The sequence below is a fragment of the Indicator indicator genome, chromosome 5, assembly GCF_027791375.1.
Source record: "Indicator indicator isolate 239-I01 chromosome 5, UM_Iind_1.1, whole genome shotgun sequence".
Classification (NCBI taxonomy): domain Eukaryota; kingdom Metazoa; phylum Chordata; class Aves; order Piciformes; family Indicatoridae; genus Indicator; species Indicator indicator.
The window spans coordinates 4,669,328-4,691,213 of NC_072014.1; the positions used below are offsets into that span (position 1 = coordinate 4,669,328).

At 40.8% G+C, this 21,886-nt stretch overlaps 1 protein-coding gene across 1 annotated transcript in view; it reads right to left on the minus strand.

The window, feature by feature from the left end:
* COL5A2 (collagen type V alpha 2 chain) overlaps positions 1-21,886 on the minus strand; it is a 66,854-nt gene that overhangs the window by 22,238 nt on the left and 22,730 nt on the right. Inside the window, exons 13-35 of the mRNA XM_054380899.1 lie at positions 20,846-20,899; positions 20,044-20,097; positions 18,606-18,650; positions 17,238-17,291; positions 16,343-16,387; positions 12,475-12,528; positions 10,714-10,812; positions 10,259-10,303; positions 10,056-10,154; positions 9,554-9,607; positions 6,677-6,784; positions 6,146-6,199; positions 5,325-5,423; positions 4,583-4,636; positions 3,992-4,090; positions 3,829-3,882; positions 3,678-3,731; positions 2,629-2,682; positions 2,242-2,295; positions 1,871-1,915; positions 1,338-1,436; positions 370-477; positions 192-245 (exon numbers count right to left, since the gene is read on the minus strand). Of these exons, the coding sequence (XP_054236874.1) occupies positions 192-245; positions 370-477; positions 1,338-1,436; positions 1,871-1,915; positions 2,242-2,295; positions 2,629-2,682; positions 3,678-3,731; positions 3,829-3,882; positions 3,992-4,090; positions 4,583-4,636; positions 5,325-5,423; positions 6,146-6,199; positions 6,677-6,784; positions 9,554-9,607; positions 10,056-10,154; positions 10,259-10,303; positions 10,714-10,812; positions 12,475-12,528; positions 16,343-16,387; positions 17,238-17,291; positions 18,606-18,650; positions 20,044-20,097; positions 20,846-20,899 (1,539 nt within the window). The remainder of the gene's footprint in view (positions 1-191; positions 246-369; positions 478-1,337; positions 1,437-1,870; positions 1,916-2,241; positions 2,296-2,628; positions 2,683-3,677; positions 3,732-3,828; positions 3,883-3,991; positions 4,091-4,582; positions 4,637-5,324; positions 5,424-6,145; positions 6,200-6,676; positions 6,785-9,553; positions 9,608-10,055; positions 10,155-10,258; positions 10,304-10,713; positions 10,813-12,474; positions 12,529-16,342; positions 16,388-17,237; positions 17,292-18,605; positions 18,651-20,043; positions 20,098-20,845; positions 20,900-21,886) is intronic.

Consider the following 21,886-nt stretch of genomic DNA (forward strand, 5'->3'; position numbering starts at 1 on the left):
TACAAAACATGTGCTTGGAACACCCCAAAACATTGTATACAGCAATCTTGGAAAACTTGAAGACCAAATTTGGAGGGCAGGGGGACTGTGAATGACTGCCAACCTATGATGCCACCAAGTTGAGCAGTGTTTAACTCCATGGACTGAGTACCTCTAGCACAATAAAGAAAAAGTGTGACAGATTTACTTACTCTTGCCCCGTCGTTACCAGCTGTGCCTTCAGCGCCCTTCTCCCCTACGCCGCCCTATGGAAAACACCCAGAAAGCCTCAGTTGTGACACTGAATGTGGAGTGGTTCATACCTTGGAACAACAACAGTATCAAGAGGCAGGTGATTCTGCCAGGCATATCAGAAATAACCAGACTTACTCTATCGCCCTTGGGACCAGGTGTTCCAGCAATCCCTCTTTCTCCAGGCATACCTTGAAGACCTGGTGGCCCTGGATCACCAGGAGTCCCACTAGGGCCTGGGCTTCCCTGAAACAAATAAAGAACAAGTTGTTGTTGTCTATTCATCTGAGAAGTCTCTAGGTTGCAGAACATGCTGTGCCTGTATTGAAGTCTCTGGGGTACAGTTTTAAGTAATAATTTTCTCTTAAATTTGGACTTTATTCACATCCAAATACTTTTCTTTTCCCACTGTATTGCTCAGGAAGTTCAGCTGTAATCCTGTAGGCCTTCCAAATACATTAGTATTTACTCATTGCATGCTGAGGGTGAGAACAGGGGAAAAAATGAATCTTGAGCACCTTTCTGTCTTGGCCTTGATGCCACTTGGATTTGTTACGCAAAGTAGCTACAGGTAGAAGTTGCCAAGGGCAGAGATGCTTTATTTATGCTTTGCTTCTCACAGCTCATGCCTCTTATAGGTCCCACATTACCTCTGCTTGGGGTGACCTCCCAAGGCCTAATTAAATCAATTGCAGGTGAAAGGAAGGCAGGAAGCTCTCAGCATTTTCTTTTAAACACTCAGCCTGTCCAAAGTGTCTTTGTGTAAACTGACATGGCTGTTAAAAGATTGCTAGAGGGTTTTCTGCCCTTCAGAAATGGCTTTGCCCAGTTCTACTGAGATACACAAAAATCATTTAAAACTTCAGACCTATAAAAATTAATACAAAATGTCATTTTTCAACAATTAAGCATCTTGCAAACTATTAATATTGCTGTAGTGGAATCATTTGTATGTCCTTCAAGAAGCCTTGTATAAACAAGATACCTTTCATGAAAAAGATCTACCTTTTGTAACAAAACCCAAAAGCTCTCCCCTTTGTGTTTGTGCAGATGAACAGAAGTATACATTGCATCACTGCAGCAACACTGATCTCCATTCAGCTTACCTTTGGACCATCTGGACCATGACCTCCAGCCATACCCTTTTCACCCTGGATTCCTGATGCACCTGGTTCTCCTCTTTCTCCTGGATTGCCACGCTCTCCCTACAGAATGGAAAATTTATTACTTATGTACAAGTCAGGGTACAGTTCTGGTAGACAAAATCCCAAATACACCACAGGTGCAGCTCTGCTGTTTGAGCAAAGAACCTGTAATCAAATTCTAGGAGAACTGGTCAAAATAAATCAGTTTCACATATTTATTGTTAGCATGTTGCCCAGCAAGCTAAAAACTTATTTCACAGCTGTAAACCAGATCATTCATCAGCTCATACTCAACTTCACACATGATGAAACACAGCATTAAATGTGGTAGGTTTTACAGAAGGCATCTTAAAATGTATCCATGTTTATGACCATTTTGTTGGTGAGGAAAAAAAGGCAAATAGTCACTTCAGCTGTTGAAGTCCATATTATATATCAACTTCCAACTTCAGAAAACAGTCAGGAATATTTAAATTCTGAAAGAAAAAACTTACCCTAGGGCCCAACGGACCAACAGCTCCAGGATCTCCTGGCACACCCTGGGCAGAACAGAACTCATCATGAGAATGCAAGCATTATTCATAGCCTGATAGTCATGGAAATCAGAGATAAATGTTTTCCATTTCCAAAGTACTGTGAATATATTAGCTAGTTCTGAGTATTATCTGTCCATGATGAGAGGAGATAGTCCAGCTCAGTGCAAGAGGATGGTCAGACTCTAGTAATTATTTTATCCAAAAGCAGTTCTCAGACAGCTTGCAGACTGTCTCAGTACATGTTTTGAAAGAGAGGGAGAAATTCAATTACAGAGAGAAGAGTAAGTAGGACATTTTTATGATTTCTTGTGAAATCACACAGAAATTACCTGATCACCTGGCTTTCCTCCCTCACCTGGAGGACCTGGTGGCCCAGGTAAGCCCTGTGAAAAGGTAAATAAAATGGTTGCTAATATGATAGACAATTATGTAAATTTAGATTTAACTAAAACCTTATGAATATGAAGGTACTAGTATACTCAAGTACAAAAATATGCCCTCAGAGATCCCCAAGTGAAATAGCTCTACAAATATTGCACCATCCAATATTTCCATGCACATCTGTCCTAAAAAATGAAGTTGTCTATATAAACAGAGATTGACTTAACTTAATTAATACTTCATTATCAAAACAATTATTCAGCTCCACATTTGGAACATCTTAGAAAAAAAAAAAAATCACCACGTTAAAACTGAAAAGCAACAAAGGTAAATACCTGAAACCCTGTAGGACCTGGAGGGCCTTGTTCTCCTCTTTCTCCTGCTAAACCCTACACAAAAGAAAGCAGTAAGTATAGAGGAATACAGGCAGGCCTCACTCTTCTCTCTGAACACCTATGCTTTCCATTATGTGTTTGTTTATTACACATATTTACTTACCCCAGGGGAGGTTTAAATTTGATCCTAGGAAAAAATTCTGTACTGAAAGAGTGGTCAGGCACTGGAATGGGCTATCCAGGGAGGTGGTGGAGTCACCGTTCCTGGAGGTGTTCAAAAAACCTGTAGGCATGGCACTTAGGGACATGGTTTAAAGGCCATGGTGGTGTTGGACTCGATGATCTTAGAGATCTTTTGCAACCCTAATGATTCTACGAATCTAAGATACACCCTATCTAAAAAAGATGTAATAAGATGTATCTTATTTCTTCAGGATCCTCCCACCAAAAGTTCTGTGCCGACAGGAAAACATTTTGCTCCTTGCACTATTTTTGTGACGATCAGCCAAACAAATTAGAATCATAGACCGGTTTGTGTTGGGAGGGACCTTTAAAGGTCATCTAGTCCAACCCTTCCACATTCAGCAGAGGCATCTTTGACTAGAGCAGGTTGCTCAGAGCCCAAATGACCTCACCTGGAATGGTTGCAGGGATGGGGCATCCATCAACTCTCTGGGAAATCTGGGCCACTGTTTCACCACTCTCAGCGTAAACAATTTCTTCATTATAGGTAGTCTAAACAACCTCTCCCTTTTAGCTTTAAACCATCACCGCTCTTATGCTTTCACAACAGACCCTGCTACAAAAGTCTGACCCCACCTTTCTAAAAGAGTACCTCTCTCTATATATATATACATACACACACATATAGAGCTCAATAGAAAGCTTCCCACTATTGAACAACAACAAAAAATTCTCTAAATGTCCTTGGGATCTTTTTTGTTGTTGTTTGCAATCAACAAACGCCGTGAAGATAGACAAAAACAGAAACAGCATAACAAGGGGATGGAGAGACATGCAGGCAGACAGAGTGGTAAAAGTTAACTTACTGGTGGGCCAACAGGACCAGAAGGACCAACTTCACCATCTTTACCAGGGGCTCCCTAAATTAAGAGGGCATAGGAAAAAGTCTTGTATGGTGAACATATATAACAGAAAAAGCATCATTTTTTGTGATCACTGCAAATAAGTCACACTCACTCTCTGTCCTGGGACACCTGCATTGCCTGCTTCTCCAATTTTTCCAGGATCACCCTGTATTACAGAAATAAAAATTGCTATTTTCAGACGCTGGTTTCATCCACTAAAATATATGCAAATGCCTAAAATTAAACAGATCTTGGGTACCAGGTGCCATACTCACACTGCTACCCTTTGGCCCAGGAAGGCCCATGCTGCCTGGCTGACCTCTGATTCCTATTGAACCTGCTGGACCCGGACGTCCATCTTCTCCAGGAGCACCCTACAGAGATAAAGCATTTTTCCCATAAAATTATAAATATATTTATACCTATGAATCTATTTACCCTTGGAAAATGTATATTAAAAAAAAAAACCCACCACCAGCATATTAGTTATCCGATTTGGTGTTAATTAGTCAAAACATCTTTAAAGCAGATACAGCTTTAGCCATACTGCTGGATTTAACTAAATACTGTGAGATTATTATTATCAAGTCATTATGTACAAACACTTTATCATTTCCTTAGACAGTCAGAAAAGATGTTTAGTTCTAAAAGGCTTAAAAATATTGCACCAGCTGCTAAGCAACAAACACTGCTACACAGACAAGGCTAAAGGACTGTTATGTGCACTAATTTTGGACTCAGGGATCTAAAGCAAACAGCCACAAGAGAAAACAAACCTTCAGAAATCAAGTTAATAGAAGCAATGAGTCACAGCCTTCAAATTATTGTGGCATTAACTGAAAGAACTCATTTTTTGTATCACTTACCAAAGGGCCAAGTTTTCCTTCAGGGCCTTGAACACCTGGATTTCCCGTCAAACCCTGAGAGTGGGAATATATTAGTGTTAAGTTTGTTCATACAACTCTAGAAAAAGAAAGAAGTGTAAATAAATCCAAAAGATGTGCTTGGTTACTACCACAGTATAAACCTCTCTATGTCAAAGGTCTTCATTTTACAGCTTCATCCCTCAGTGTCTTTGATTTTCCCATTTTCTCTTCTCTTGAACACCTCTTGAACTTCTCACAGAGCATTTGTTGTTTCTGCCGTTACCCAGTGATCTCTATCAAATCTGGGACTTGCTGCTCCCATTCTCTCCTTTTGTGATATTTCAAACTCTCCTTTCCCTGAAAAATACCCTCTAGATGACATGCACCACTCAGCTGTCTAAATTATCAATCACCAATTTAACAAAGGTTGCCCTTCAATTAATTTGGCCTTCCTTAGTTGTCTGTGGCAACTAAGTGCTTTTCAAGCACACTCCCTCCAGCTGCATTAGCTGATCTCCTCATTAAGGGTTATTTCTCTTTTTGCAAAGACAAATGGAATCTGTGCTTCCATCATCATCAGGGGCAAAAAAAAAATAAAGGCATATTTTGGCCTTTACCCTTTAAGCAGCCCCATCAAAACAGGTCTGTCCTTGCATAACAGCTTCTTAGTTCTGCAGACTTCATTGTTGCCTTGTGAAAATGAAAAATGCCATGGTTTAGTCTATTGCTATTTGTTTCTTACCCTTGCACCTGGGAGACCAGGTTCACCAGGACGCCCAGGATCTCCCGGACCTCCTTTAGGGCCCGAAGAACCCGCTGGACCACGCTCTCCTTGGGCACCCTAGGAAGATACCAATGGGCTACTAGTTGACAGGTAGAAGAAAAGATTAAATAAAGCAGCTATCTTCTACTGAAGACCTGGTTTTGCAAGCAGAATTCCAAATCAGCAATACTTTACTATTCTTACTTTTTTCCTCAGACTATTACCTAAAATGGTCTCTTCCATAAAGCAAATTTATAGAAGAATTTTAGAATCCCTCTGTTTTTACCAAGAAGTTAGGAATTTACAGAACACTGGACAAATACATGTGTGAGTCACTTCCCTGGAAGGGTCCTAGCAGTTAGGAATGCCAAAGACAGATAAGCCCGTCTGTTCAAGGAGAAAGCCTAGCAAAACTATGCCACATGTAAAGAAAAAGCAATTTTTCAACCAATCACCTACTTCATAACAATGCATGAAGCAATGTAGTAGTAGAATAGGTCACTACATCTTTTATCTGTTCACATCTCAGCATGAGGGAGCATCAAGGGAAGGACACGCAAGCAAAGCTGAGCATCAAAGGAACTGAAAGTGACTTTTCCCCCCAAAAAATGTGATCTCAAAACATTCCAATGCTTTGGCATTTATCAATTCTTTCTGATCCTGCTTCCAGTTATTTTGAGGACCTGCTTATTTGCCCAAAAGCAGATGTTTTTAATGGAACATTTTCTTTCTGTATATCTGCATACAGGAAAATTTAAACACATGACCCAGCAAAAGATGGACCCTTTCATATCCTTTACCTTTGGCCCAGGCAAGCCATCAGAACCTGGAAAACCACGATTCCCAGGAGCACCCTAGGAAAAGCCACAGAGACAAGATGATTAACTTAATGTTAACGTAATCTATTGCAAATAAAGTCCTAGATTTATGGTTCAACTGATTTTCTTACAATTTTGATATTTTATTGTTGTTTTATCCACTTGGAGTGGTAAAATTATCAAGGTTTTATTCACTTGTGCATGCAGAGCAGCTTCTTTTATGTGAACAGTCTCATCATTAAAAGCAAGATGACAGAGCTAAGCAAGAGCAGAAGAAAACTGGAGATTTCTCCAGCATGTCTCCATCATTTCTCCTCCTACGCTATCCCATGCACTGAATCCACCAACGCAAATATCCAGAAGAAAAAATAATGCATAGCATTAACTACTCTTAGGAAAATAAATCTTGACTATATCCACAACAAAACTGTAAGAAAATCCATGGTTAGGTCAAGAGGGTTTTCAGTTTAGCAGTGCATCTCTCAAGACATATTATTCATTTGGATTGCTTACCCTCTCCCCAACAGGACCTGGTGGACCTACTGAGCCTGGATCACCTCGAGGACCTCTTTTCCCTTCTTCACCTATAGGTCCAATAGGACCCTGGGGACCCTGTGGGCCCTGATGAAAGTAAAATGGTTTTGAAATATCATTAAGCTCATCATTTCTCAGGTAGATTAAACAGACAGTCTTCTAAACATCATAAACATCTTTCCAACTAAAGGAGAAAAGGAAAAAGTTTTCAATCAGATAAAAATGTAGGTTTTCAGTATCAGCTTTTCTCTTCTACAGTGTTTATAAGCTAACAAGGGTATTGGTCAACAGCCAGCTGAACACAAGCCAGTGTGTGTCCACGTGGCCCAGAAGACGAACAGCATCCTGAGTTGTGTCAGAAATAACGTGGCCAACAGGACTAGGGCAGTTCTCTTCCCCCTATAGTGGGAACTGGTAAGGCCACACCTCAAACACTGGGTTCAATTTTGGGCCACTCACTACAAGAAGGACATTGAAGCACTGGAGTGTGTCCAGAGAAGGGCAATGAAGCTGGTGAAGGGTCTAGAGAACAAGTCTTACAGAGAGCAGCTGAGGGAACTGGAACTGTTTAGCTTGGAGAACAAAAAAGGCTGAGGGGAGACCTTCTTGCTCTTCACAGTTACCAGAAAGAAGGTTAGAGTGAAGTGGAGGTCAGCCTTTTGTCCCAAGCAATAATAACAATAGGACAAGGGGAAACAGACTCATGTTGTGCCAGGGGAGGTTTAGTTTGGACATTAGGAAACATTTCTTCCCCAAAAGCCTTGTCAAGCCCTGGATCAGGCTGCCCAGGAAAATGGTTGTTTAGACCTGGTAGTGCTGGGTTAATGGTTAGACTTGATCTTAAAGATCTCTTCCAACAAAAATGACTCCATGATTCTAATATTTCAGTAAGAATTGCACTGTGAATATACTGTAATTGTGCAGTTTGTCTGCACAGTGCTTCTTATAATTACCTAGTCACAGTAATTTGTATTTATTATTGTTTGGACAAGCTGCAAAGAACTCAAAATTCAGTGAGGCTCTAGCAGAAACTCTCAACAGAGAAGATAGTGATGTGGAAATTGTTACACCAGCTGTATGATTTTATCAGTTATTATATGAACATTTTGCAAGGGACGTGTGGTTGGAAAGCTACCACTCGGAGAGGGACCTGGGGATATTGGTTGACAGTCAGTTAAATACGAGTCAGCTGTGCACACAGGTGGCCAAGAAAGCCAATGGCATCCTGGCTTGGATTAGAAACACTGTGGCCAGCAGGAACAGGGAGATGACCAACCCCCTATTCTCAGCACTGGTGAGGCAATACCTAGAGTACTGTGTTTAATTCTGGGCCCCTCCCTACAAGAAGGACATTGAGGTGCTGGAGAGCATCCAGGGAAGGGCAATGAGGCTGGTGAAGGGCTTGGAGCACATGGCCTTCGAGGAGCATCTGAGGGATCTGGGGTTGTTCAGTCTGGAGAAGAGGAGGCTGAGGGGGACCTCATTGCTCTCTACAACTACCTGAAGGGAGGTTGGAGTGAGGAGAGGGCAGCCTCTTCTCCTTGGTGGCAAGCAACAGAACCAGAGGAAATGGTTAGAAGCTGCACCACGGGAGGTTTAGGCTGGATATTAGGAAACATTTCCTCACTGAAAGGGTGCTTGAACTTTGGAATGGTCTGCCCAGGGCACCAGTGGAGTTGCCATCCCTGGAGGTGATAAGCAGCCTGGCGCTTAGGGACATAGTTAGCGTTGACCCTTGAGTGCTGGGTCAAGGGTTGGACTGGGTGGTCTTTGAGGTCTTTTCCAACTGGATGTATTCTGTGATTCTGTGAAGAACTAAAGCTTGGCTGACAAGTCAAACTGACTCCAACTCAGCAGAATGACTTTTCTTCCAAAATTCATATGGGTGCAGTGGAATTATCTGTGTTGCAAAACTATCTTTCACAAATATTAGCTGAGGGACAATCATCTGTTCATACCATAAATGTAAACTACTGATATTATTCTAAAGTATAAATAAACTAGAATTACTATATACATAACTGCATAAGTATAAAATACGTTAAATGTAAGTATGAAATTAAAAGGATTTTTTAATTACAATTAGCATAGAGATCTGTGTGTTCTTAAAAGTCCAGCATCAGATGGATCCATTTCATGTGAGATGAAGAGATTAGAACACACTCATTCTATATGCTACAAAAACCTCTGTAGATGCACTAATTGCCTTTTCTGTCCTTGGGCCCAGTAAGGCCTAATTTGGGCAGGTGATTTATAGCATCAAAGGACCTGCTTTGCTATTCATTGTTAGTACTATCTAAGCAGGTTCACCATGGTTCGTCTTCTACAGCAATTGCTCTCATGATTAAGAGCATCAGAAGTGTCTTGAAAATGGTAAGAATCATAGAATGGCTTAGGTTGGAAAGGACCTCAGAGATCATCTACTCTAACACCCCTGCCATGGACAGGGATGCCACTCATCCTTGGTTGCATGACTTGGTTGCTCAAGGCTGGCCTTAAACACCTCCAGAGAGGAGGCATCCACAACCACTCTGGGCAACCTAATCCAGAGCCTCACCACCCTCCTACTGAAGAACTTCTTCCTAAGATCCAGTCTAAGCCTGCTCTCCCTCAGCTTCAAACCATTTTCTCTGGGCCTGTCTCTAGACACCCTTAAGAAAAGTCTCTCTCCAGCTTTCCTGAAGGCTCCCTTCAGCTATTGGAAGGCAGCTCTAAGGTGCCCCTGGAGTCTTCTCTTCTCCAGGCTGAACAAGCCCTCAGCCTATGGTATTAGCAGAGGTACTCCAGAATCTGCTCAAAATACTCATTTGAGCCTTTGTGATTCCTTTTCATCTTACAAAATGTATGGATACTTACAGGTTCACCTTTGGGTCCTGCTTCTCCCTTGAAGCCTGGGACACCAGGGTCTCCCTGAAAATAAACACATCAGTAACACCCATAAGGTTAAGGCTCTGCAGAGAGCATTTGACCATTTTGTGTTGTGCCAGGAAACAGAAACACACTTCCTCATTTTGTAACTAGTTGTAGGCAGCAGAATGGGATGCTTCTCATGGTTTGTCTTTCCCCTTAGCATGCTTGTTTATGATGATGATATCAAGATAAAGACTTCAGATAGCTTCAGGAGGTAACTGCTAATGTTTGCCCAAGTTTATATAGACACTCTTCCTTCTCAGACCTTTAAGAAAGCAAACCCAGTAATTGAGACACACAACAGATTAACAAGATCTGAGCCTCAGCATTTTCACTAGCATGTTGTTAATTTCTTTAAAGGGACCCCCTTGCTAATCCCTGGTTTAGTTTTATAGCATTACACATTTGCTAGACACCATCATTTCCACAGAGACAAAGACATCATTACCGGCTGGCCTCGAATACCAGGTGGACCAGTGCTGCCTTGTGGGCCTGGGGAACCAGGTGGACCTGATAAACCAGGGGGGCCTCCAGTGCCTGGAGATCCCTACAAACAGAAAGAACAGCAAGCACAGTAAGGAAATAGGATTGATTAAAAAAAAAATAAAAATCATTTGCACTGTTTCATCCCCAGGTGACATAATTACTTACAGTAGGGCCCTTAGCGCCTGGGGAACCATCTGTCCCTTCAGCACCCTAAAGAGAGTGGATCAATCATTAAAAGCAGTTTTAATGAGGAGAGCAGCACTGATAACAAAAATCAGAGGACAGTTGTTTTATCCACTTTATGAGATCAGAAAATAAATGTTATTAAACAAATACAGCAACATATGATCTACTTGTGCAAATGCTAACGATTTTTAATCTTTAAGATCTTATATTTAAGCTCCAGATTTAAAGTACTTGGTTTTTTTGTTGTTTTCATTAAATAGTGTCAGGTTATTTTCAACAAAATAAGCACAAAACAAATCAATAAGACCTTTTGTTTTCAGGGATAAGGGGGATTTGGAGCAGAACATAGTATCTATCATCAGGATATTCAAATTCCCTTTAAAGAAGCAACATGAGAAAGCTGAGCACTGAAGAACTCCATTTAATGTACTTACAGGAAGACCTTGTGATCCAGCTGGGCCCTGTGGACCTGTTTCACCTCTTTGTCCTTGAGGGCCTTCAGGACCACGAGGACCTGTTGGACCTGCTTCACCCTAAATTTCACATAAGAAAAAAACCTGGAGATTATTTTGCTCTAAGAAAGTAGCTCTACAAAGTAACTAAGGAGGAATACTGAGTTTATAAAAGGAAAACAATTCATGTTTTGAAATAGTTCACTATCCTTAAAAATAGTTTTGGTTTACCTAATTCTGCTTCTACTACTTCTAACATGAATGTAAACTTCCAAAGTCCAAATAGAAGTTTTCCTCAATTTGTACTAGGACAAGGAAACTTTCTACAGAGAAGCAGTGCTTTGTCAAGCAGCCCAAATCACACCAAGTTCTTTAGACTGACATTTCTCTCTAAAACCCTAGGATGTGTTTGTTTAAGCTTTGGGGATTTTTTTGCACAGTACAAGATTAACTCACTGTTACAGTGAGTTAGAAAATCCCTCTAAGATTAGCCTGGATATTCCAATTGAAAAAAACCAAACAAAACAAAGATTCCTGGCATCTCCTTTAAATTTTATCTTCACATGGGAAATTTGCCTTTTTGGCTGTTCATATCATGTCTTCATAGCTGAGGTCAACATCTTCACTGTATAGTTTGCTTAGCTTTCATGAGTTCAAAGCAGCTATTCCAATTTTACATCATCTGATGATCAAAATTGAAGGCAGCTCCTCCTTTTCAAAAGCTTTCATTGCTTCATCAAGTGACAACTGCTTCAAACATTTGTTTAGGTATTAAGTAGTGCTTAGCCATACCAAAACCTTTTATAAAGTGCACTAAAAGCTCTATCATTTAATTGTATACATTATGTTAATGCTCTTATTATCTCAAAAGAAAAAAGAAAGCTGTTTTGTGAATGCTGCCAACTTCACAACAACACAAAACATCTGCTGAACTTGGCTACTTGACTAACTGAAGTTTCTTCTTGTGTAATTTCTTCCAATCACGTTTTAGGGACATAAAGGAATAAAGAGGAGCAGCTGGGTGGACGATAAGAATCATAAGAAAGTTGCATGAGTTGCCTTTTTTATCTGTATGATTTGCCTTTTATATCTTTGCAGACATATTCTCAAAGCTAGGAAAAAATCAAACAAACAAAACCAAACAAAAAACCTCACAACAAAACAAATAGACAAAAAATATAACCAAGTGCTTTCTTAAAAAACAAGAGGGGAGAGTCCCATGAAGACAGAGCTGTTTTCCATTTCAGTCCAATCACACAGAGCCACAAGAGGCAGCAATCATCATTTGCTGTGCTGTGATGAACTGTGGCACAGCTCTGCTGGCGTTCAAGCATTTTCCTTGAACATCATTCCTTGCAATCTCGAAAACTGTTCTTGGCCAAAACTGGAATTTTCAGTACTGCAAGGTACTGCTTCCATACTGCTTTAGACCAGTCCTCACAACTTACCCTGTAAGAATGCATCTTGTTATTCTCTGAATATACTGCACAAGATTCCTGAGGCACAGCATGACAATCAGCACCACTCCTCAGCTCAAGCAAGAGTAAAAGCAATGAAAGCATCCTGACTGTACTGAATTGCAATTGCTTCATTTGGCTTCTGGTTGCTATCTGTTATCTCAAGGTCTTGACTAAGACTGATTTGCCAGCAGCTCTCCAGGATACAGATACAACCTTTAGAACTCACATTTTTTTTAATTCTGTGTTGTTAAGACATATAAAAAAATATATATATATTTTTTACCTTTACACCAGGAACACCTGGAAAACCTGGAGAACCAGTGATGCCAAGTGGGCCCTATAAAAGACAAAGACACAAAGGTATAATTCTGTAGTTGAGATCATACAAAGGTGCATCTGATTACTGGATAAATACAGTTCTGGGATTAAATTAATTTTTTAAATCATAAAATGTTTCTTAACAACAAAACCAACACGGTAATAAATCTTGTTTTTATAAGTGATACACTCATTTTTCTAAGGGATACATGTTACGGAATTGTGATACAGTATTTATTTTCATAGACTCATTTTGGTTGGAAAAGACCTTTAAGATCATTGAGTCCAACCATTATCTAACCCTGCCAAATTTGCTGCTAAATCACATCCCTCAGCACCACATCTCTGCATCTTTTAAACACCACCAGGGATGTGGATTCAACCATTTCCCTGAGGAGCTTGTTCCAGTGTTTGAGAACCCTTTCAGTGTCATAGAAGGAGAAGATGAATCATGTAGTGGATGAGGGAAAGGCTGGGGATGTTGTTTGACTGGACTTCCATAAGGCCTTTGACAGTTTCTCATGGCATTCTGCCCTGGTTTTGAGCCATGAGCTACTCTAGACAAATGGACAGAAAAGGTATTTTACTCCTTTTGGGGGAGTAAAATTAAAAATGCTGCACACTGATTGGAAGAAATGGAGATTTTATTTACAAATATACACACACAAGGTTCTGCTGGGTAAGTCATGCTATGGACAGAGGGGGTTCTCCACACAGCAAGCAGCCTGGCAAGTCAGATCCTCTGTCCTTAGACTGGGATCTTGTCTAAGGAGTCTTCATCCCCACTTTCAGTGAGTGTATGCATTTTGAGTACCCATGGGGAGATTTTCCTTCTCTGAGTGGGTGTGTGCGCATTGTGGTTCACCTCCCTCTAGACAGTCTAACTAGTTGTGCAGCAGTGTATTCCCAGCTGAAGGAGTGCAGAGTAATTGCAATAAATCCACAGTTTTCAGGTGGTTGTTGCTATCTGTTTTCCGAGTGCCTCCACCACAGAGTGTTGTGCTGCAACTTGTAGGTGCAACCTCATGAGGCTTCAAGGACGTGAAGTTTGAGCAAGAGAGTGGAACATCTCCCTTATGAGGAGAGACTGAGGGAGCTGGGGCTCTTCACCTTGGAGGAGACTGAGAGGTAACCTCATTTATGTTTATAAAGATGTAAAGGGTGAGTCAAAGCCAAGAGGATGGAGCCAGGTTCTGCTCAGTGATGCCCAATGACAGAACAAGGGGTAATGGGTGGAAGTTGAGGCATAGGAAATTCCATGGAAATAGGAGGAAAAAAATTTTCACTGTGAGGGTGACAGAACACTGGAACAGGCTGCCCAGAGGGGTTGTGGAGTCTCCCTCTCTGGAGATATTCAGGACCTGCCTGGATGCATTCCTGTATGATCTGCTCTGGCAGGGGGCTTGGATGATGATCTTTTGAGGTCCCTTCCAGCCCCTAACATTCAGTGATTCTGTGATGGGGCTGCATTATATGGCAGTGTCCAAACTCACAGAAAAGCAAACTTCAAGTGGATACACTTAAAGATACCTGCACTGCACGATGTAAACCTTGTTTTGTCAAAGACTTCGAATCAAAGGGTCTAGAGTAAATTTGTTTCCACTTTCACAATGCTTCTTGTAATGAAGAAGACATTCAACAGAAGATCTTTCTACTGGGTGATAAACTCTCTGGATGGCGGCACACAGTGGTTATGGATATTCACTACAACACTGTTCCCAGATGATTCCTCCTTATATTTCTGAGTTTCTCTCTTTTAGTAACACATGATGCATATTGTGCAGAAACCTTCTACATAGTAAAGTCTGATGACAAGCCTAATAAGAACAATCTGTCCCACTGAGCATGAATTACAGACATTTCTGCCACAACATTGCAGTCATTTCTGCAGAACTAATCCAACAGCTCGCTCAGTATATGTTTGAAAGCCTGTGCCCCAGTTCCCTGGATCACAAATAAGTGTCTGCCAAATGTCTCCCTTGCTGCAGGAAGAATTCCAGAACTACTGACCCCAACAACAATGCATTTCATTCACTCTTCCACCAACGAGAAACATATGAACGGAGTACCAGTGTCTCCCTCATGACACTACATGGATGTTACCAAACACATTAGCCAACCATTTATCAGGTCCAGCATAGCTGAGCCCATATCACAGGATCGCAGGATGTTAGGGGCTGGAAGGGACATCTGGAGATCAAGTCCAACCCCCCTGTCAGAGCAGAACCATAGAATCTAGCACAGGTTAGACAGGAATGCATCCAGACAGGTCTTGAAAGTTTCCTGAGAAGGAGACTCCACAATCTCTCTGGGGAGCCTGTTCTAGCGCTCTGTGACCCTTACAGTAAAGAAGTTCTTCCTCATGTTGAGGTGGAACTTCCTGTGCTGTAGTTTATATCCATATAGTACAGCAAATAAAACTTTCAAGCTCCATGGAGAATTTCACAGTTCAGGAACGAGCTTTGTCTAAATTTTATAATTTGTTTTCAATACCCAAAAATCTTTTGCTTCAAAGTTTCTCCTAACAAATTGCTCTCTTACATGATACACTAAAATAATTGAGGTTTGCAGCTTCTTGACACCTCCATTCATTTTCTGAGTTTCTAATCTAGTTAATTGTTTCTTAATGAACGCCATAATAAAACGTTCTGGTCATTAAGATGATGTCAGTAAATAAATGTTTCTCAAGATCTGTATCACAAGAGCATGGAGATGGAAATTTTAATTGTGGAGAGGTGTAGTTTGGGATTTTGAAGGAGGCTTTTTGGTGTGGTGGGTTTTGGTGGGTGGGCCTTCTCAATATCTTGAGATGGTAAAGGTTCATGTTGACTACATCAAGAGGCAGAAACCACCAACCACATCTCAGAACTAATGTTTTCCAAAATAAGCAAGAAAAAAATAAAAAAGGAGTAGCACATTTTTAAAGTGGAATCTGGCCCTGCACAAATTGTACAAAATCAGAAGTTTTCATTTACAAAGGCTACAAATAACTGTATTGTATGTGAAAAATCCTTCTGGCTTCCTAAGAGCTGTGTTCATGAAAGTTGACTCAAATGCATTTTCAAATGCCCCATGAGACTGGATCCTAGAATTGAAACCATCATGCTTTGATACTCAACACCCACAAGCTAGACTACCACAGCCATCTTCAGGCCTGTTTAATTCTGTTCAGTCCAGGCTTTCTCACTTTGTATACAGGGTTTGGGCTGAGCTCCAAGCATCTTTCTAGTGTTGTGCTTTGCAGTGCTGTAGCTGGTGGGCTTTGGTGGGCATTTGGCCCCCAGCCAGGGCCAAACCACCACACGCAGGAATCTGGTTCTTGATTTTAACATGTGACTGTCCAGGATTAAAAGGCCACCTTTCATATACTTTGTAATGGATCAGCTGAGGTAGGAAGTTCTGCTATCAGTGAGTGGTGTTTCTTCTTGCTAAGAATGGGTGCAACCTCACCTGCCAACATTGTACATGAAGGAAGATAGCATTCAATCAGAAAGTGCTTTATATTAGAGTACACATCTCTTAAGATATTTATCTCCTTAGAACATGGACCCTACTTTAGTAAAGCAGTAAAACATCACCCCTCCAGAGGAGATGTTACAGCCTACTCCTCTGCAAATTAAAACCTTTGGATGAAGCAAATCTCAGAGCATGATTTCTCAGAGAACAGCATTGGAGCTGTGATGAGTAGAACTAGGAATCACCTACAGATAATTCCCGGTGCATTTAACTGTTGCCAACAACTGCCAACAGATTTCTATGCTTCTTTTGGTAGCGTCAAAAGGTAAGCAGTAAAAACAAGGTAAAAATAATAGATGATTAAGAAAGAAACTTACCATTGGTCCTGGCTTCCCAGGCATACCATGCTGGCCACGTCCACCCTAGATATAAAAACAGACAAGACAAAATATTTGTAAGAACTCTAAACTTTTGTTTATTTATTTAATTATTATTTATTGTTGGCGATTGTGATACCAGCCACACAAACTAAAGTGACCAAAGAAATGCTGGATTGCAAAGCCCTCCAAATATTGGCATGGAAAAATTCTGGAAGAAATTATGCTCCCTTTCAAGTAAATGGATTTTCTCTGTTTTCAGAGAGGCCACTATCACATTTTCAGTGTAATTGTGTGGAGCACATAAAAGTCATGGGGAGAAATGCCAGAAAAAACAACACTGACACTGGACATAAAGCACCAGAAATAAGTTTCTTCTCAAATATGACCTTGTGTCAAGGCTAATTCTTCTTTCTTTGCTGAAAAGTAAGCTACTTGTTAAGAATTTTTATCATCTGGAATTAAATTATTAAATTAAACTTTCGTTTCAAATTTATTTTCCAGACAGAACCAATACATATTATTTCTTAGTTCAATAATTCATGATGAAAATAGCCTCTCAAGAGAAATTTCACAGAAAAAAATTTTTTAAAAAAATTGTATAAGAGTGAGGGGATTTGGGCTCATGTGCAGCTCTGGTATGAGGAATGAGCACACAGGTAACATTTAAAACTGGGTTTGAATTTTGAAATTTACTGTAAAGGTCTCACCCCACAAAACTCTGCTCAGACCCTAACTTTAGCTATAGCAGAAGTCCCCACAGAACTGGATGGCAGTCAAATGAAAAAAAAAAAAAAAAAAAAAATCAAACCCCAAACACTTTCAGGCTCAGGGGTTTAAATTTAACTAAGACAAGGGAAGAATTACAAGGAGAGAGAATGAAGATGCTACTTACAGGGGCACCGTGTGGCCCAATTCGGCCTCTTTCTCCTGGCATTCCTCTAGGTCCCTTGAAGAGAGAACAAGAAGTGCATTATTCAGGAGCTCATCATGGTACAACAAAAAAGGGTTACAGTTCACTTGACTTGTATCCCCCCTCCCATAGTGCAGAGAACGCATACCACCCTCTTTTTTGCTTCTTTTTATTCTTTGTCTTTATTTTTTTCTTGGTGGGTTTTGTTTGGTTTGGTTTTTTGGGTTTTTTTTGGTTGGTTGGTTGGGGGTTTTTTTGGGGGGGGTTTCATTGTTGTTGGTTTGGGGTTTTTTTAACATTCTTGACTTCTTCCTTGCCTCCAATAAGTTTTGCATTGTATCACTCTTCAGCAATTTTCTGCCTAGTCTTCTGTATTTGCTTTTAACAAGAATGTTATTAGGTTCTACAAGCATGATAAGGACAGATGATGTGAACAACAGTCACAGAACCAAGTTATAACTCCTGCAGGTGTAGCTTATCTTTGTCCTACAGAAGGAAAGAAGTAGCTGCTAATGTAAGTTCTTGCTGCCTTGCAGGCTTGCCAAGTGGAAATTTAATAGACTGTAATTTCTCTTTCCCTGTTCCAACAGTATTTCTAGCTTTAAACAAATTAGAATAAATACTGTAATATACTCACCAAGATCAATAACACAATCTCATTTACCACAGCTCATTCACAAACTACGTTCACTTTCAGGGATATTTCACTCTGCATGACACAAGCCAGTGCTTTGCAGAGAGATTTCATTATCTGATATTAGAAAGGTGTTTGACTTCCAGAAGCACTGCTGAGAACTGATTTTTGGCATGTTAGGCTGCTCATAATTTCTCCAAAACCACATCTGAATGAAAACTACTCTGAGAAAAAGTTTCTTGGTTTCATTTCCATGTCATGCATGCTTATTCTCACCATACTTTCAAAATCCTTTGTCTGGGCTTTTCTTAGCTAGTAAGGGCATTTCTGACCTAAAACATTCCATCTCTATCTCAGAGCAACCTAACCCAGTTCAGTCATATTGAAATCACTTCAGTATGAAGCACCATCATGTAAAAAAACGGATTTCATCATCTGCCACTTACACAGGCAGGTAAACAATCAGCAAACCTGCCATCAAATCCCTGGTGTACTTTCTGACTCATTGTTATTATCCATGGCTGTGGGCTGCAAAGAATAACAGCTTACAGTGGACCAAAGGTACTGTTAAGTGCAACAGAAAATAAAGCCTTAATTAAGAGAAAGGTCAGCTTCATGACATCAAGCACAGATCTCAAAACCTTGGTGTTCACACTGACCACATCTTTTACAATCTCAAAGCCACTTCTGCAACACCCAATGCACATGACACTCACTAGAGGACCTGTTGCCCCCATGGCACCTGTTGGTCCAGCTTCTCCCTAAAAATGGAAATAAAATGACACAATTAGAGGAAACAAGCTATAAGAAAAGGAAGTTACATTGGATGTTAGGAAGAAGTTCCTCACCATCAGGCTGGTAAGACACTGAAACAGGTTGCACAGGGAGGTGGTAGAAGCCTCATCCCTGGAGGTTTTTAAGGCCAGGCTAGATGCAGCTCTGAGCAACCAGATCTAGTGTGAGGTGTCCCTGCCCATGGCAGGGGGGTCAGAACTGGATGATTCTTGAGGTCCCTTCCAACTCTGATGGTTCTATGATTCATCCCAGTCCTCTGCTCCTGTGCTAGACCCAAGAGGCAGACATGCACATCTGTGTGCATTAAAAGCATTGCTGTTCCCCATACTGACTTAACTCCTATGTGTTGTGGCTAACAGCTCACTCATCATCTGCACCCTTTTTACCAGGTCTGCTCCTGCTATTGCCACCACAGAAAGTGGGAGGCAATGTCAGGAAAGAAAACTTGAAATATTTTTTTTTCCTTACTGATTTCACATTTGAATTTATATTTTGAAAGGTTCACTTAATTTACTAGATTTTTAATCTAAAGGAGTAGTTCTGTTCCATTGGTGATTACCATCTACATTAGATCAAAAATGTTTCAGCATCAGCAGTGATCAATATGGAAAATGCCAAAAAAAAAAAAAAAAAAAAAAAAGGGTTTATGGTCTTTTGGAATAATTTTTAATCCACTTTTAAAGAATTGTCTCCAGCTGGCTATCACATGTTAGCACTGCTTTGAGATGAAGTTGCAAGGGTGCTGCAGTACCAGTGAGGGTCCAAAATTCTAAGAGAATTTGTCAGGTGAAAAATAGTCAGCTTGATGAAATACATTCTCTCAACTTTCCAATACCTGCCTGTTTGAGGATGGTAATCCAAAAGAGGAGAGTCAGGTTTTAGTTATGGATTACTGTTTTAGTTAATTTTAAAAAGTTAGAAACTGGTTGTTCTTCTCTCAGCTTGGTCACATAAAAGCCAACAAGAACCACAAGCTGGCCAAGTAGAAAACTGCCAGATGTGCATGGGTTCTTTATTAACAGACTATGCTATCCTCAGTATTACATAAGTGTCACAGACAGACCACAGGCACCTCATATGGTGATCCCTTACAGGCCTACAGCTGAGCTCCAACTGAAATTATGACTGGCACTATTGAACTCTCTTTCTTTATAAAGCCCACACCTGTCCCTCTATGGTAGTTCTTATGGATCATACACACGTTAAAAATTGATAATTCCACATAGCTTCTCCACTTCTTTACTAGTAGCACTGACAGGAGAGGGCACAAAGCAGCATTCTAAAGTTCTACTCTTTTTCATTAGTGTGGCATTAAAGAAAACATGCTTAAGCATTTAGTTCTTTGGGTCATGAAAATACCTTTGCTCCAGCTGCTCCAATTTCACCTTTTGGACCGTCAAGTCCTTTCAATCCCTGTAAGGGTTATGAAAGAAAATAATGGAGAAATTGTATTTATGTATGTACACAGAGAGAACATTCCTACTATTATTGTTAAAATAACTCAATACTAAAGTGTGAAGAATGGTCCAAGGTGGCAAGAGCAAGAAAGGAAAAAAAATAAAGAAGAAAAAAAACACAGATGGAATAAAGTTTTTAAACATTTCCTAAATGGAAACCATTTGTAGAAAGTACAGTTCCTTGGATTTGGTTTCCTTTTTAAAACAAGAACCTTAAAAAAAAAAAAAAAATCCTAAAACAACAAAAAGGAGGCTCTGAGCCATAGGAAACCTTTTTATTCCTCCCCAAAGCAAAATTTGAGCCAGAAAACTTGGTCATTTGCAATGACTCCATGTTGCAAACATATCCACCTCTCAAGATCCCCACCCTGATGCAAGACTTGCCAACAAAGTGAGAGAACTGGCAGGTTTGTGCCTCCTGAAGCTTGGCAGGGCTCATGCAAGCTCCTTCCAGATTCCCAGATCATTAGAAAATAGAGTGAAATAGAGCACTAAAGAATATAACAAAGGCCAGCTTAAAGGGGAATAGCACTGACTTTCTGCAAGACCCTCCTTCTCTTAAATGGCAGTGATTCTGCTGCAGTGGGCAGGACTAGAAGTGTGGTCAAACTCACCACTAATACAGAAAAAGAAGTTGAGCATCTTTATACTGAAACTGCCCAGCTATGTCATGTACAAGATGAGGGAAAAACCTTGTTTCTTACCCTGTGACCCTTGAGACCTGGGAGACCAGGAGCACCAGGAAAGCCTCGAGGCCCCTAAGTAGGAAAAAAATTAAAAAACAAGTAAAATCTTTACTTCTGACCAGAAGCACTTGAAAAATGTGTAGACACAGCATTTTGGGACATGGTTTAGTGGGCATAGTGGTGCTGGGTGATGGTTGGACTTCATGATCTCGGAGTTCTTTTCCAAACAATGATTTTAGGATTCTATGATTCTGGTGCTAACAGGGAAGAGGGTAGGAGCAGTACCTGAAGGGGGCCTACAAGGAGGATGGAGACAGACTGTTTACAAAGGTCTGCAGTGATAGGACAAGGAGCAATGGCTTCAAAGTAGAGGTGAGTAGATTTAGATTGGATGTTAGCAACAAGTTCTGCACCATGATGGTGGTGGAACACTGGAACAGGTTGCCCAGGGAGGTGGTTGGGGCCCTATCCCTGGAGATACTCAGGGTGAGGCTCGACAGGGTTCTGGGCAATCTGATCTAGTTGAGGATGCCCCTTATTGCTGCAGGGCTTGGACAACCTCTCTGAACAGCCTGTTCCACTGCTTCGTCACCCTCGCCTCACCCTCTCCTCTCCTCATTTTGAGGTAGGACCTCCTGTGTTCCAGCTTGCACCCATTGTTCCTTGTCCTATCACTGGGCACCACTAAAAAAGAGCCTGGAACCTTCATCTTGACACCCACCCCTCAAATATTTATAGATATTAATAAGATCCCACCTCAGCCTTCTTCTCCCAAGACTAAGCACCCCCAGTTCTCTCAGTATTTCCTCACAGGAGAGATGTTTAAGTCCTCCATCATCCTTGTAGCTCTCCATTGGACTCTCTCCAGCAGATCCCTGTCTCTCTAACTGGAGAGTCCAAAACTGGGGACAGTATTTCAGGTTTGGTCTCACCAGGACAGAGTAGATGGGGAGGAGAACCTCCCTAGACCTAGATATCTCTGTATCAATCCATGGGGCTCGCCTCAGGCCATGGCACATTTGTCTGCTAAACTATCAGGGCTTTCCATGGTGTTCCCTG